This window comes from Perca flavescens, chromosome 19 (assembly GCF_004354835.1).
Source record: "Perca flavescens isolate YP-PL-M2 chromosome 19, PFLA_1.0, whole genome shotgun sequence".
Lineage (NCBI taxonomy): Eukaryota > Metazoa > Chordata > Actinopteri > Perciformes > Percidae > Perca > Perca flavescens.
The window spans coordinates 5,175,762-5,189,211 of NC_041349.1; the positions used below are offsets into that span (position 1 = coordinate 5,175,762).

A 13,450-nucleotide genomic window follows, 5' to 3' on the forward strand; every position below is an offset into this window, starting at 1 on the left:
CGCCTCATATTTTCTTTTTGAGTCGACCAAAGGCTGACAACGCCAGTACCATTTTCAACTGTTCATCTAACATTTTTTTCTCTCCAAAAAAGGAACATAAATTATGAGTGGTGAGTAAATAGTCTTCCCATATCATGATAGTTTATATGTCCACAGTCCTGTCTGGCTTCTGGTCTTGGCCATTTTGAAGGAAGAATATATATTATCACTGCCCGCTGGCATGGAGAGTTATTCTCACGCATGTGCAGAACGTACGTCGTAGTTAACCGTCGGCTGTAGTCTTTGCGGTGTGTTCAAGTGCAATTTTTTGGCCAATACAAAGGCAACAGGAGTCTGGGCCCTAAGACACGGGGGAGATGCGAGGACAGATGGATCCTCAGTACGTAAATGGGACCCTCTGGTACACTCGAGCATTACTTTTAAACAACATCCTTTTCCTATGAGGTGTGCACAGTTGTATCACCTGTCACTTAATTCTAAATAAATCCTACATTTATTCTAGTCAGCCCACCACCGGTCGGTGTTAAGGCCAGATCCAGAATTTTTCTCAGTGATGGAGAAAAGTAGATGTGATTCCAGCCACTTTTCAGATGTTCTTTCAAAACATTTTAAGTGACAAAAACAATATGAATCATAGCAAAGTATCTCTAAAAGCGTGTCCGGTGGGGACTAAAAATGAAAACTCTATTACATGTGGAGCAATAACACAGATTTACAGGTTCAATCTTGGCCTCGTATTCTAAAAATGCTCAGATTTCCCACTGGCAGTTTGCCCATGAACCACTGGATTACACTTCTGCAACAGTCACACACATTACTATAAATACAGTGGAAGAGTTTATGCAGTCAGACAGCCAGCAGGAGGCAGCTTTCACTCTGTTCTCCAGAGGAGCATTGCACTGGGAAGTCAGTAGCAGGAAGTCCGCAGAATAATCAGCTCCACCACTGGAGGGACAAAAGGCCCAGTGGACAGACAGAAACAGAACTGCATTAATGCATCAATATGTGAAAAGAGTTCATTTATATGTTATATACAGTTAAGTGCATCTGTTTTCTATCAGATCAGCAGTTTGTCTGCAAGTAAACATGTTTCTGTGTTTCTTGGATCTCTTCCAAGAAGTCATTTTATCTGAATGCAAAACATGTTACATCACATTTAGGTTCTTCTGTTAAAGATACACCCATGACGCTGAAACTAAAACACACACACACATGAAGCTGAACTGAGATTCAACAACAAGACAAATATGTAAAACTAAAACACACACATCCATTCAGACACACATATAAACACCTTAATAATAAAGAAATAAAATAAAGATGATCTGAGAGCTGATTCCAACTGTGTTTGATCCAAATGGTCCACAGAGAGAGAAATCAAACTAAACTCTGACCAACATCACCATTATTTCTAAAGCAACCAGACTGTCAATGTTTAAATCTCCTGATAAGATCTGAGTTTAAGCTGAAAAACTTTTCCTCAATATATGAAATTCCAATGATTGAATCCTGTTATCATGTTCCAGGGAGAGGACCTGCAGTGATTATCAGTGAGGGAGGAGGAGATTATCATGCTGCTGCTGCTGCTGCTCAGAGACAGGCCTGGTTTGACAGCTGATGCCTAAAGTCATGGTTAATTGTCAAATGATGTCCTACCCCAAAACATCTTGGTCAGATTTTTATTCTGAAGGATTTTATTGGACGTTAGGAGATTTTTTTGTGGAAGGCTCATCTCTGTTGGCAGCAGAGCAGCTCAGCTGATGAGTTCAGACAGATTCAAACTTTCATCATTTCAGCTCAGAGCTCAAACACTGACCGGTGTTGGAGAAGAAGCTGAACATTTTGGCCCAAAGACTTTCTATATTTCTCTTAACTGTGGGTGAAAGTGTCTGCGTGGGTATTTTATTCAGTTTACAGTGTTAATGGTACCACTATCCAAGTGTTCATATTCAAATAATCTGACTATGTTCACACTGAGAAGCACATACACACAAACAAAAAGAAAATATGACACAGGCAAATCCAAAGAAACACACACAGAAATAGTCTGGAGTTCACTGAAAGGGCTGTAACAGAATTAAGTGTTTCATGCTTCCTCTTTTAGACTATATCCAATTAATAGTACTTGGGTAACATGTTTTTCACAACCAAGCAGCATCTCAATATTAATATTATTTTTTTTTCTCACCGTTATCCAGTTAAGATTTATTAAATGTGCTGTACATGGGAGACCTCATGTTGTGTTAACCACAGACACAAAGGAGAGAGTCATAATATATGCTTCTGTAGATCATATTTATTGTTGAGTTCAGTTAAATATCTGACAGAAACAGCCACCCTCTTTTACCCTTCATACTGTACAGACATTCTATTCCTTCATATAAATAGTCATTACAAGCTGTTTGACTTTAGAAACCGAAATGATCAGTTCTTCAGGTGTTGATTGCATGTTTACTTCATCCTTTGCACTGTAAAATCTCAGAATAAGTTATATTAAATCATCTTTTCTTTTATTATTAACTCAGTGTTATCAGAGAAAACACTGTAATGGGAACTCCCTGTTTATAACAAAGACCTTAAAGAGGAAAATGGTAATGAGATGCTAAACTGGACAAACTTTAAACTTTAGTTCCAACAAGTCATTTTATCTGAATACAAAACTTGTCATTTCACATTTCATACTTAATGGGAGGGACCTTCTCCGCATGTCGACCCCCAACAAATGATATAAATTATTAAAAGATATAACTTCTCTCCCTATGGATTTAAAGGGCTGTCTAGAAGTGCATGCTGTGATAAATTATATAAAGAAAGTTTAAACTTTGAAATAAAAACATGAGTCTGTAAAGCTGCACAAACTCTGGGCCTTCCCTCATCTGATCAGACTGATCTGAGACCAGCTGCAGCTCCTTCACAGTTCAGTGTTGTGGAACTTGGCTCGCAGCCATAAAAACACCCTGAACTAGGAACATCATTCATACATTCATGTAACATCATTCTTTCTTAAAGCCACCGGACTGGCAGTGTTTAGAATCTCAGATCTGAGTTCAAGCTGAAAAACTTTGCCTCAGCATTTGATTCAGTGATCCAATGACTGAGTCCTGTTATCATGTTGATCAATGAAGATTAGATTATCATGCTGCTGCTGCTCAGAGACAGGTCTGGTTTGATTGTAGTTAGAGTAAACAGTTAAATGTCTTTTTACCCTCAAACACATTGGTCAGGTAGGCCTATTTATTATGAAGGATTTCATTGGACGTTGTAAGATTTATTGTGGCAGATTCTTCTCTGTGTGCAGCAGAGCAGCTCAGCTGAGTTCAGAGAGATGTAAACTTTTAACTTTAAAATAAAAACGTGAGGACTAGTTCTCTGGAGTCTAAAGCTGAGAAACATTGTGTCTGACCTCAGCTGACCCAACTGACGGCTCAATACAGCAGCCTGATGCCATACTGTACACTATGACTAACAAAGGCCACACTCACTCACAGCCAGAAACAGGAAACTAAACCAAGAACAACATCCACGTTCTGTCTTAAAGCAACCAGACAGTCAGTGTTTGAATCCTGATCAGATTGGAGTCCAAGCTGAAATAGTTTAATTTAACACTTGGAATTTTAAGTGGTTAACCATCTAGTTACGGGGAAAAGATAAGCAGTGTTTATTAGTGACCTGCTGCTCAGAGAAAGAGACGGTCAAGAGTTGTTCAAGACCTGCTGCACCTGACAGATATTTAATACATTTTGTTAATGTTTGACTCACTGCACACCAGGGGCAATTTAATGTTTTTTTTTTATGTGGGATGGCACAAATATACAGTACCAGTGTAGAATATTAGCAGTTAAAGTTATATTTGTGGACGTTTGTGCTCCTGAACACATTTAAAATATTAATATAACACACACAAACAATATGAGGTTGGATATTTGGAGAGGCTTTATTTGTGTTCAAAGAAAGAAAAGTGCACAACTATGAATAAATAAAAGTAAAAACTTGAGGATCCAAAAGTAGCTAAATATGTACTAAAATATGATAAAAGAGCAAAACAGTTTAAAGTGCATTAAGGTATTTGAATGTTAAAACTGAGTCATCAACTTCCATCATGTCTCTGATCATTAATATTTCATCCATTGATTCATATTAAATAATTATCAGCTGATTTCAAAGAACATCACTTTGGTATAGTTCACATTTCATAACATTTCCTTTTGGAAACATCATGTAAATCTACTTAGTAGATAATAAATCCAGTGTAAGGTCTTATTTAGAGACAGACTCGTCCTATATGTCCCCCTGAGATATTCTGAGCTGCATCAGATGATTTTATAACTACAATAACAACAATATTCACAAATAATCAACTCCTCAGTTTAAAAGAGCAGAAAACTAAAATGCTAAAGTGATATATCAGCCCTGAGTACATTATTATTACATTTGCTCATTTAATGGAGCATGAAGTACTTCTGTGTATTGCTGCTGAGTTCATGTCGTCTGAACCTTATTCTGCTGTTAAAGAACATTTTAATAACTTGTGGTTTACTTTTATCTGAGCACATTTTCAGTGATGACAACAGAACTGTTGGTGCATCCACAGGACACAAGCCTTCGGTGATTGCACATTCCCCCTCTCTCTCTCTCTTTCATGTCTTGGCTGTCTTATACAAATAAAGGCCTAAAGTGCCCAGAAAATTATCTTTAAAAATTAAAAAAATAAAACATGATGGGCTATTCTGAAGATCTCATTATCTTCACTCCAGTTTCATGCGCGCGAAACAATCTTCTGAACATAGTCATATTGAGTCTTAATTAGCTTTGTTTGCAACGTATTTGAATGTAACGGACATTCATTAATATCAAAAAATTTACACGGTAAAGTTTTTAAGTCACGTAACTTTTCTTTTTGTTTGAAGCAACAGTTATTTTACTCAAGTAAAACATTCTAGATCTCTAGATGTAAAAGGTCAAGGTAGACTTCATCGAAGCCTCCCCTGGGAGCATCAGAGCTCCAGATAACACAGATCCCAGACTCAGATACACCCAACCCCCCCCCACCACCACCACGATGAGGTGGAGATTCACAGAGGGGAGAAACAGAGCCAACACCAGATCTGCACATGATCTCAGTTCTCCTCAGTTTTTAGAGGAGCTAAACAGTGTCCTGCCTCAACATCAGCAGCAGGTTGTCCTGGTCTCTTGTTCTTATTTCTTTTATACATCAGGACACCAACCACTGCAACAACTACAGGAAGCAGAACACCTGCTGCCAGTCCACCGTATCGACCTACAGGAGAGGAGTTTCCATCCTCAGGGACATCATTCATTGAGTTTCCACTGTCCAGACCTGAAGATAATAAAACATATGAGTCAGTAAATGTGTAGATAGAGGAGCAGCTTTCATCCTCTCTGATGTTAGAAACTGCAGCTACAACCTGATACTCAGAAAAACTCACTGAGAGAGACTCACTCACCTGCTGGCTCTGGAACCTGCAGACGGATGGTCCTGATGGTTCGGATTGGGTCACTGTCTCTCTTTTTTTTCGTCTTGGACCATCTGCTTTAACTCCACACTTGTATGTCCCGATATCGATGCTGCTCACATTCTTCAGAATTAAAGACACGTTCCCGTCCTTCAGCTCTCTGTCCACCAGCTCCACCCTGTCCTTAAAGGATGGATGCTGGTCGTCTGTATACAAGAATCCATCACTGTATAAGAGGGGTGGTATCTGGCTCCAGGTCAGGTCTGGTCCATTGTACAACTCTGATGGAGGAATCATTAGACTGACATGGCAGAATGACATCATCTCCAGGGTGCACTGGTAACACAATCAGGTCTGAAAAACAATAACAAACATTAATAAACCATAAAAAGTAATTCCCTTTCAAAAGGACTCCATCAGGTCTAACACTACAGAAGGGAAGTTCACTAATCAGTCAGAACGTGTATCACGACAAATAAAGTACCTTTACCTTTTACCTTTAGAACTGCAGAGATATCACAGGACTTAATTCTCACAAGGTCAACATCCACCCCACGAGAGGAAAACATCTCTCTCTTTCCTCCTCTTTATTCCATCTGCTAGCAAACAACAGAAACATGTCTAAAAGCTGCTGTGGGGTGATATGAACTACCAACTATGTAAAGAACCCAGAACTTAAGTCTTTAGGGGTTGCAGACCCATAAAATGGAAAGATTAGCTGTTAAAATGCTGATGTTAATAACCAGACTGTAGGTGATCCGTAATCTGAACAGATTTAGTAATCTAAACGTCACTATCAGACAAACAGGCAACTAAAATCTCTCCAATTCAAAAACTATAAAGATAATGTAAAACATCATCATGTTGTGTCGATTCTGAACCAACCAGCTGTTAGATCAGCTGAGAGCCAGACGTTTCCCAGCATGCCCCTGGGTCTTGCAGTCGGTGGAAAGCAACTGCGTTAGCTGACTGTCAAACCTGCTGCCGCCTTGATCTGGTGAGGTTACGTCCAGAGTCAGGATCAAGTCGGACACAAATCTACCCGTCTTGCATTGGGCGGCGATCAATTCTGCCCAGACCAGGCTCATCTCGAACGAGCCTCATAATTTAGCCACAGCACTGCACAGACCAAAAGATGTCACACCCCCCCCCCCCCCCCGGCTGTTAGCCTCCCTCCCTACCTCTCTCTCTCTAGCCTGCTCCTTTCAACAGTTTCATTCAAATATGTTATACTTATATACAAATACATACAAGTAATACATGTGAAATACGTTGGACCAGAAGCTTTGGATGAAATTACTGTTGTATTGGTGTCCATGTGGGATGGAACACTTAGTGGCATGACATTCATTCATTCATTCATCCAGGTTTACATTTGAACTATTCCATGTAAAACAATTATATGTAGTCAAATATTATTTACTTTATACATGTGTCCAGTCTTATCAAAAACACTGATCTTGACTGTAAATAAAGAGATGATCATAATGATCATAATAATCCTTTATCTGTTTTAAACACCTTCACATTTTCTTTCAACAAGATGACATCACTGAATATTCAAAAACAGTTGTATTTCAAAAACAAGTCTATTCACAATCAAAGCTGATATTTACCAGAAGCTGCTTCAGTCAGAAGGAACAACAGGAGTAGAAATGGAGCCATGAGATCTGACAGAGAGGTGATCTGCAGTAGTCTTTCTCTGTTCTCTCGTCACTTTTACTACAAGACACACTATATAGTTTGGGTGTCGGAGCTAAGTCCCAAGAAAGTGCACGGAGGTTATTAGCTTTGAGCCTTTTTATACCACACGCTCTACCCACTACAATGACCACGCCCAGACAGGCTACATGAATCCGTACAGAGGTAATTTCCCTTCTCAACAGAGCTCTAACTGAAGCAAAGGCCTACTGGAGCACCTTGCACAACCTTGCACAATAGGTTTCTCTACATCCTATCATTACTAGTGAAACAGTTGTACATTTTTACTCCCAAACTTGCACATTTAAGTTTATCTATATCTATTGAAACAGTTGTACATTTTATTTCCAAATTGTCTATATTTTAAGTATTGCTTGTGTAGTATTCAATTATTATTTAATGTATACTCTGTATGTGTGCTGTGTGTCTGATATTTTGCTGCTGCAACACCGTTATTTCCCATTTTATTTGGGATCAATAAAAAAATCTATCTATCTATCTATCTATCTATCTATCTATCTATCTATCTATCTATCTATCTATCTGTACCACCCTCTAGGTGGGAATGGCACAACAGAGGCTCTATTTCCAAAGGAAGCTAAAACTCGCTCACCTCCCTCTCCACCTGTCAGTGATAGAGAGCATTTACTAACCTATTGCTGCAATGTGTGGTTCTCCAGCTGCACAGAAAAGAACAGCAAGGACCTGCAGCGGGTGGTTAGGGCGGCTGAGCGCGTCATTGGAGCAGCATTGCCTTCACTCACAGACAATCATGGTAGACTGTAGAAGAAAGCCAGTTTTATCTTCAAGGACATTACACACCCTGGTCACTCTCTGTTCTCTCCACTGCCCTCTGGTAGGAGATGCAGGTCCATCAAGTCCAAATCAAACAGGTTAAAGAACAACTTCTATCCAATAGCTGTCAACTCCATAACACCAAATGGCCACTGAAAAAGATAACTGCTATTACACCAGGGACTGTTCTGTTTGTGTGTGGTGTCTGTCTGCACTGTATGCACTTATCATCTACCCTAATTTTTAATGCAACTTTTTAACTTATATCTATTTATGTATTTTATCCTGGTATGACTGTTTGTGTTTTTAATGATGTGTTATGCCATCAATGCGGAGCTGCTAAACTGCATTTCGTTGTCTGTAAAGCAATGAGAAATCAACTATTCTATTCTATTCTCTACAACACTGCATACTGTAAAGACACTCTTCTATTCCTTCATATAAATAATCATTACAGTGATTTACTTTTGCAATAAAAAAGAGAATACCAAAAACTGCAATAATACAACATGGCTCTTGTATATGGGATGTTTTGGTTCAGGAGCTTTAGTTTAATACCTTTTCATACTCCAAGTCATTCTGCTGTTTGAAGAAAAACTGTGACTATAAAGATATGAAGCTGTAAGAGTTCAGTTACAGCAGCCATCTTTACTGATCAGACAAACACACACACAGAGCACTGACTGACCTCAGTCTACTTTATTAACTCTTTCCTCTCTGCACCGTCACACTATTTATACTCTTGTTAGGTTACAGAAACACTTTGACTTGTTTGTTGGTCATTGTTATATTATGCATTCATTATATAGGTAGCTATATTTGGTTCATGATAGTTACATGTGTATGTAGATCTCTCTGTGTTCAGCTTTATGTCTGATTCTGTCTTCCTGTAAACACATTTGGATGGTGAAGGCGAGCTAGTCCCGCCTTACTCTGCTTCTGATTGGCTTATCCTGGTATTCTCACCCTAACCCTAACCAATCTCCCATTGTGGCTGTAAGCCCAGATACTGAGTCTGGTCTTCATTATCCATATATGGCATCAGGCTGCAGCAGGTTGCAGCTAGTTATTAGCTGAGTCAGCTAAGGGAAGACCCAGAGTGTGTGCAGCTTTAGACTCCTTTTTTATTTCAAGGTTTAAAGTTTCTTAATATAATTTATCACAGAATGCACTTATAGAGAGCAATTTTAATTATTATTGAATGGTTTCTTGCATATTTGTAATATTATGGACACAGTATTACAATAAAATATATTGGATGATAAATACAATTAATATAATAATAATAATCACATTGGACTCCAACCATCTATATTTATTAATTATTAAGTGGTCTACAGGACACATTAAATCTAGAATAACTTATCTTTATCGAAAAATAATTTAAAACAAGATTCTTCCGCTATTCACTCAAATTAAAAAGTACTAGCATTATTCATAATGTATGCTTCAGATGTGTTTATTGCCTGATGTGTTGTAATGTGTGGATCATTGTGTATCCTTAGACATTGTGAAAGGATTAATATTTATAATAGTATCTATGATGTGCTTGCAGGTGAAGGAACAAGCCGAGCATACACTGACACTATTCTACAGCCTAAGGACAACTGAAATAGATCCTAAAGTGTGTGAGTCTGCCCAGACAGCACCTAAAGACCCTGCTGACCCCCAGCCTCTGAGACTCTGAGAGTCCTGACATCACGTTGTCGGCGAACTCGTTCAGCTCTGTTTCCGCTTTGTCATCCAATCAAATCGAAGCATTGACGTCAACGTCAATTTGCGCACGACACGTTGGCTGCGGCTAGTATACCCCACGTGTTAGTCAGCAGAGGGCCTTATCAGGTAACAGGATACTTTACATTTCCAAAAAGAGAAGATGGGAGACGTTGCCATCCCCACCACTTACAGACAATTAGTGAATGGAGAGAAAATCAAGAGAAGCTAGCTGGTTTATTCCAAGAACAAAAATAGTTCACAGATAGATCACAAGATTCAAATGCTGACTGTGAACAAATAAATCTCTCTGGAACGATGCACAGAAAGCAAAAATGTGTGTCATTCTGCAGTTTGAAGAACAGCTGTGACTATAAAGATGATGAAGCAGTAAGAGTTCAGTTACAGCAGCAGAGGAAGTAGCAGCCATCTTTACTGATCAGACACACACACACACACACACACAGACCTCTGACTGTTTCCACCATCAACGTTATTAACTCTTTCATCTCTGCACCACTCACACTATTTGTAGTTTGACTTGTTTGTTGGACATTGTTACTTTTTATATATGCAGCTATTTTTGGTTCATGTGTTTAATCTCTCTTTTCAGCTTTATGTCTTCCTGTAGATTGTGTAACATTGAGATTCTGACCTATAATGTAAATAGAATCCACAAGCAGTGACTCACTCTGCTGCATTTGTAAAACCTTCAAATTAAAAACATGCCACTGTGACCTTCATGACATTAGTCTCTTCTTCGCTCCCTATCTTGACTTTGTGGGAGGGTTTAGAATTTTATAGACATCAGTTCAGCAGCTATCTTTATGGTTCACAGCTGAATGTGAAATGTTTTACAGTCAGGAAAAACTAAATGTCAGTGTGAGGAATAACCTTACCTGGTTAATTGGTATGGTAACCAGATAATCCTTTGTTGTTTATTCCCAAAACCTGAGTTTAACATGCAGACATGGCATGTGTGCATTCTGAAATGAAACAGAAAGAAAAATGCTTTTTAATACAACTTAAATCCAAACATAATGAATGTGACATAAAACGTAGCTATTTCTTTTTCACAGATTGTCCTATCAGGGAGAATAATAAGAATATACACAGTAATATACACCATAACTACATTATCAGTAACCTACATTAGATAATAACACGGCAACTCTGTCTATAAAATATTTAGACATCAAACATTAAACCAAAATACACATCATAGCTTACATCATGTTTGTCCTCATTGATGCCCACATCCGGGGGGGTTAAACACTGTCCAAATTCTTCTTTCTGGACAGGATTCACCGTGGCGATAAGCTGTTCCTTTTTTCTCTCTCGAGTCGGGAACAGAGAGTGTGTGAAATATGTGTTAGTCATCAGCTTTGTAAACCGTCCACACCCCTCCCCCCTCCCTTTCCCCGCCAAGCTGAAAGCCATGATTCTGCTTTTTCTAGGTGTGTACGCAGAGGGGTTAGTGAGGTATTGCTGAAAAAAAACACTTCAGACTTTCATTTCCTACTTTAATGGCTATTTAGTCTTTGTTTTCTTCTTCTTCTTTTGTGTAGATAGGTGACGTTGGAGTTCTACCTAGTAAGACTATTGTTGCAGATATCTAGAATGTTGATTCTGGATGGGAATCAGTGATATGTTCATTTTATATGTTCATTGTTTATTAGAGGGCAGTTCTCCGTGTGAAGTTGGAAGTTTGGGTTACACTTTACTTGAAGGTATCTACATAAGAGTGACATGACACTGTCATAAACATTATAAACAAGTCAACGTTTATGACATAATGCTTCTTTTAGTGTCATTCTGTTTTTGTCATGACAAGTTAGGGTTAGAGTTCACGTGTTCATGACTGTGTCATGTCACTCTTATGTAGATACCTTCAAGTATAGTGTTACCAAAGTTTGTATGTTAAAACAGGGAGAACACAAGAGCAGGCTGATAAAGCACACTAAAAAACACTAAAAAACACTTTTATTTCAAACAAATAAATAATTCTCACTGATAAACACTGCCTGTCTTTTCCCTGGGATTCAATGATTAAACTGTTTAAAATTCCAAGTGTTAAGTCAAAGTATTTCATCTTGAACTCAGATCTGATGAGGAGATTCAAACATTGACAATTGTTGTCGCTTTAAGAGAAACACGTGATGTTGTTCTCAGTTTAGTTTCCTGTTCCAGGCCACCCCAGTCCCTGAGTCTGGTCTTTATTTCCCTTATATGGCATCAGGCTGCAGCAGCAGGCCCTCACTAAGGAAAGCTGACTATTAAAAACACACATATATAACACTGCACAGCAGTAATTACATAAAGGAGAATCACAGAGGATAGAAAGTATTTCCGATGTGGTCTTGTAAGTACTAAACACACCACAAGATTAAAAACCACACAGCAGCAAGTTCAAACAATACAATCAACATGTAACAGCAGACGGCGGCTTAACTATCAACATGCTGCTTTTTCTTGCTGAGTCATAGTACGTCAAACATGCTAATGGTCTATGCCCTCCAGTAACCTGTGGGTTGCAGGAGGGGCATACTATAGTCTCAGTAGGCAGGCTTCCATTGACTATGATACAATGGAATGCATCTTGTAGAACAGATCAGGTGAGGGAGAGAACAAGGACGGACGGGAATCACCCCTCTCTCAGCTCTCATGGCTCCACTTCTGCTCCTGTTGTTTCTTCTGTCTGAAGCAGTTTCTGGTAAATATCAGCTTTTATTTTTAAAAGATTTATGTTGACAAACTGATTATATTGGGTTTATTTGGGTAATACGGGTAGTTCATATGTGATATTTGTTTAAGTACCTGAGCGCACCTATGACACGCTCGCGGTTAAACTGTGACTCGTTTTAAAAGTGATTTAACCACTGTTCTTATGGTGGCGATTAACACACATTAGTCCACTAAAAAAATTAAAGGATGTTTTGGCTGCCTTGTCCTCACATGACCCCTATGTTGAGACAGACAAGCCACTCGTCCACGTGTTTATTGAAGGAGGAGGTTTTCATTTCGTGCTGAATTTCAAACAGATTTTTGCTACAAGTGCCAAAACATGTATTCTCAGTTTGCATAATCTGGTTAAGATTCATATTTGTCCAATAATCACTAAAGCTTGTCATGCAAGAGACAATAAAAAATATATAAACGCTCAAAGTTGTCATATTGACAATAATTAAAGGTGTGTTGATTAATTCACAACGTCACCAAATGATTCCAGCTGAAACATCGCCTCTGTCTCGCCAAAAAGTGATTGCAGCTCCTACCTGTTAAATATGTCCAGTAACACACAGTTGTTGTTTTTCTTTGTCAGTTACTTATATAAAATATAAAAGATTGATCAAACTGTTTCAGACTGTTAGACCAACTGCGCAGTTTAAAAAAGGGCATGCTGCATAAATAAGGGAACGTAAACTGCAGAATAAAGAGGAAGAGAGAGTGAAACAGCTGGGGTGTGACGTGCGTTGGGCTTTACAGCGTTGTGATTGGCTGAAATAAACAGGAAGAAACAAACCACTTCACTGCAGCCAGCAGCAAGAACAATCTGACGCAACTGTGCTAAATCACACTTGGGGCCCTATTTAAATTATCTAAGCGCACGGCGTGCACAAATCGACTTTTGCTACTTTAAAAAGGGTCCGTGCGCCAGGCGCATGGTTCAAAAGGGTTATACTTAGTGTCTTCTTTAATTGATAGGTGTGTTTGGGCGTAACATGCAATAAACTAATCAAAGGGTCATCTCCCATTCCCTTTAAAAG

General features: G+C 38.8%; 2 protein-coding genes and 1 long non-coding RNA gene across 5 annotated transcripts in view; 2 read left to right on the forward strand and 1 right to left on the reverse strand.

Moving 5' to 3' along the window:
- The window catches only part of LOC114574062 (low affinity immunoglobulin gamma Fc region receptor II-like), a 392,591-nt gene that overhangs the window by 287,974 nt on the left and 91,167 nt on the right, over window positions 1–13,450 (forward strand). The window lies entirely within an intron of this gene.
- LOC114545259 (butyrophilin-like protein 1) overlaps window positions 1–13,450 on the forward strand; it is a 49,070-nt gene that overhangs the window by 34,449 nt on the left and 1,171 nt on the right. The window contains exon 1 of one of the 2 annotated variants that reach the window (XM_028563553.1): window positions 12,311–12,396. The exons of the other annotated variant lie outside the window; for it this stretch is intronic. Within the exon in view, the coding sequence (XP_028419354.1) occupies window positions 12,348–12,396 (49 nt within the window). The 5' untranslated portion in view covers window positions 12,311–12,347. Of the gene's footprint in view, window positions 1–12,310; window positions 12,397–13,450 lie in introns of those variants that run through there. 2 annotated transcript variants of the gene reach the window in all.
- On the reverse strand, window positions 5,726–11,003 carry LOC114545304 (uncharacterized). Of its 2 annotated transcripts, none has more exons than XR_003690871.1 (3): window positions 10,914–11,003; window positions 10,583–10,669; window positions 5,726–5,828 (listed from the first exon to the last, which is right to left on the reverse strand). It is a non-coding gene; the product is annotated as an uncharacterized LOC114545304 (long non-coding RNA). The 2 variants fall into 2 exon arrangements; XR_003690872.1 differs by lacking the exon at window positions 5,726–5,828 and adding an exon at window positions 7,678–7,955.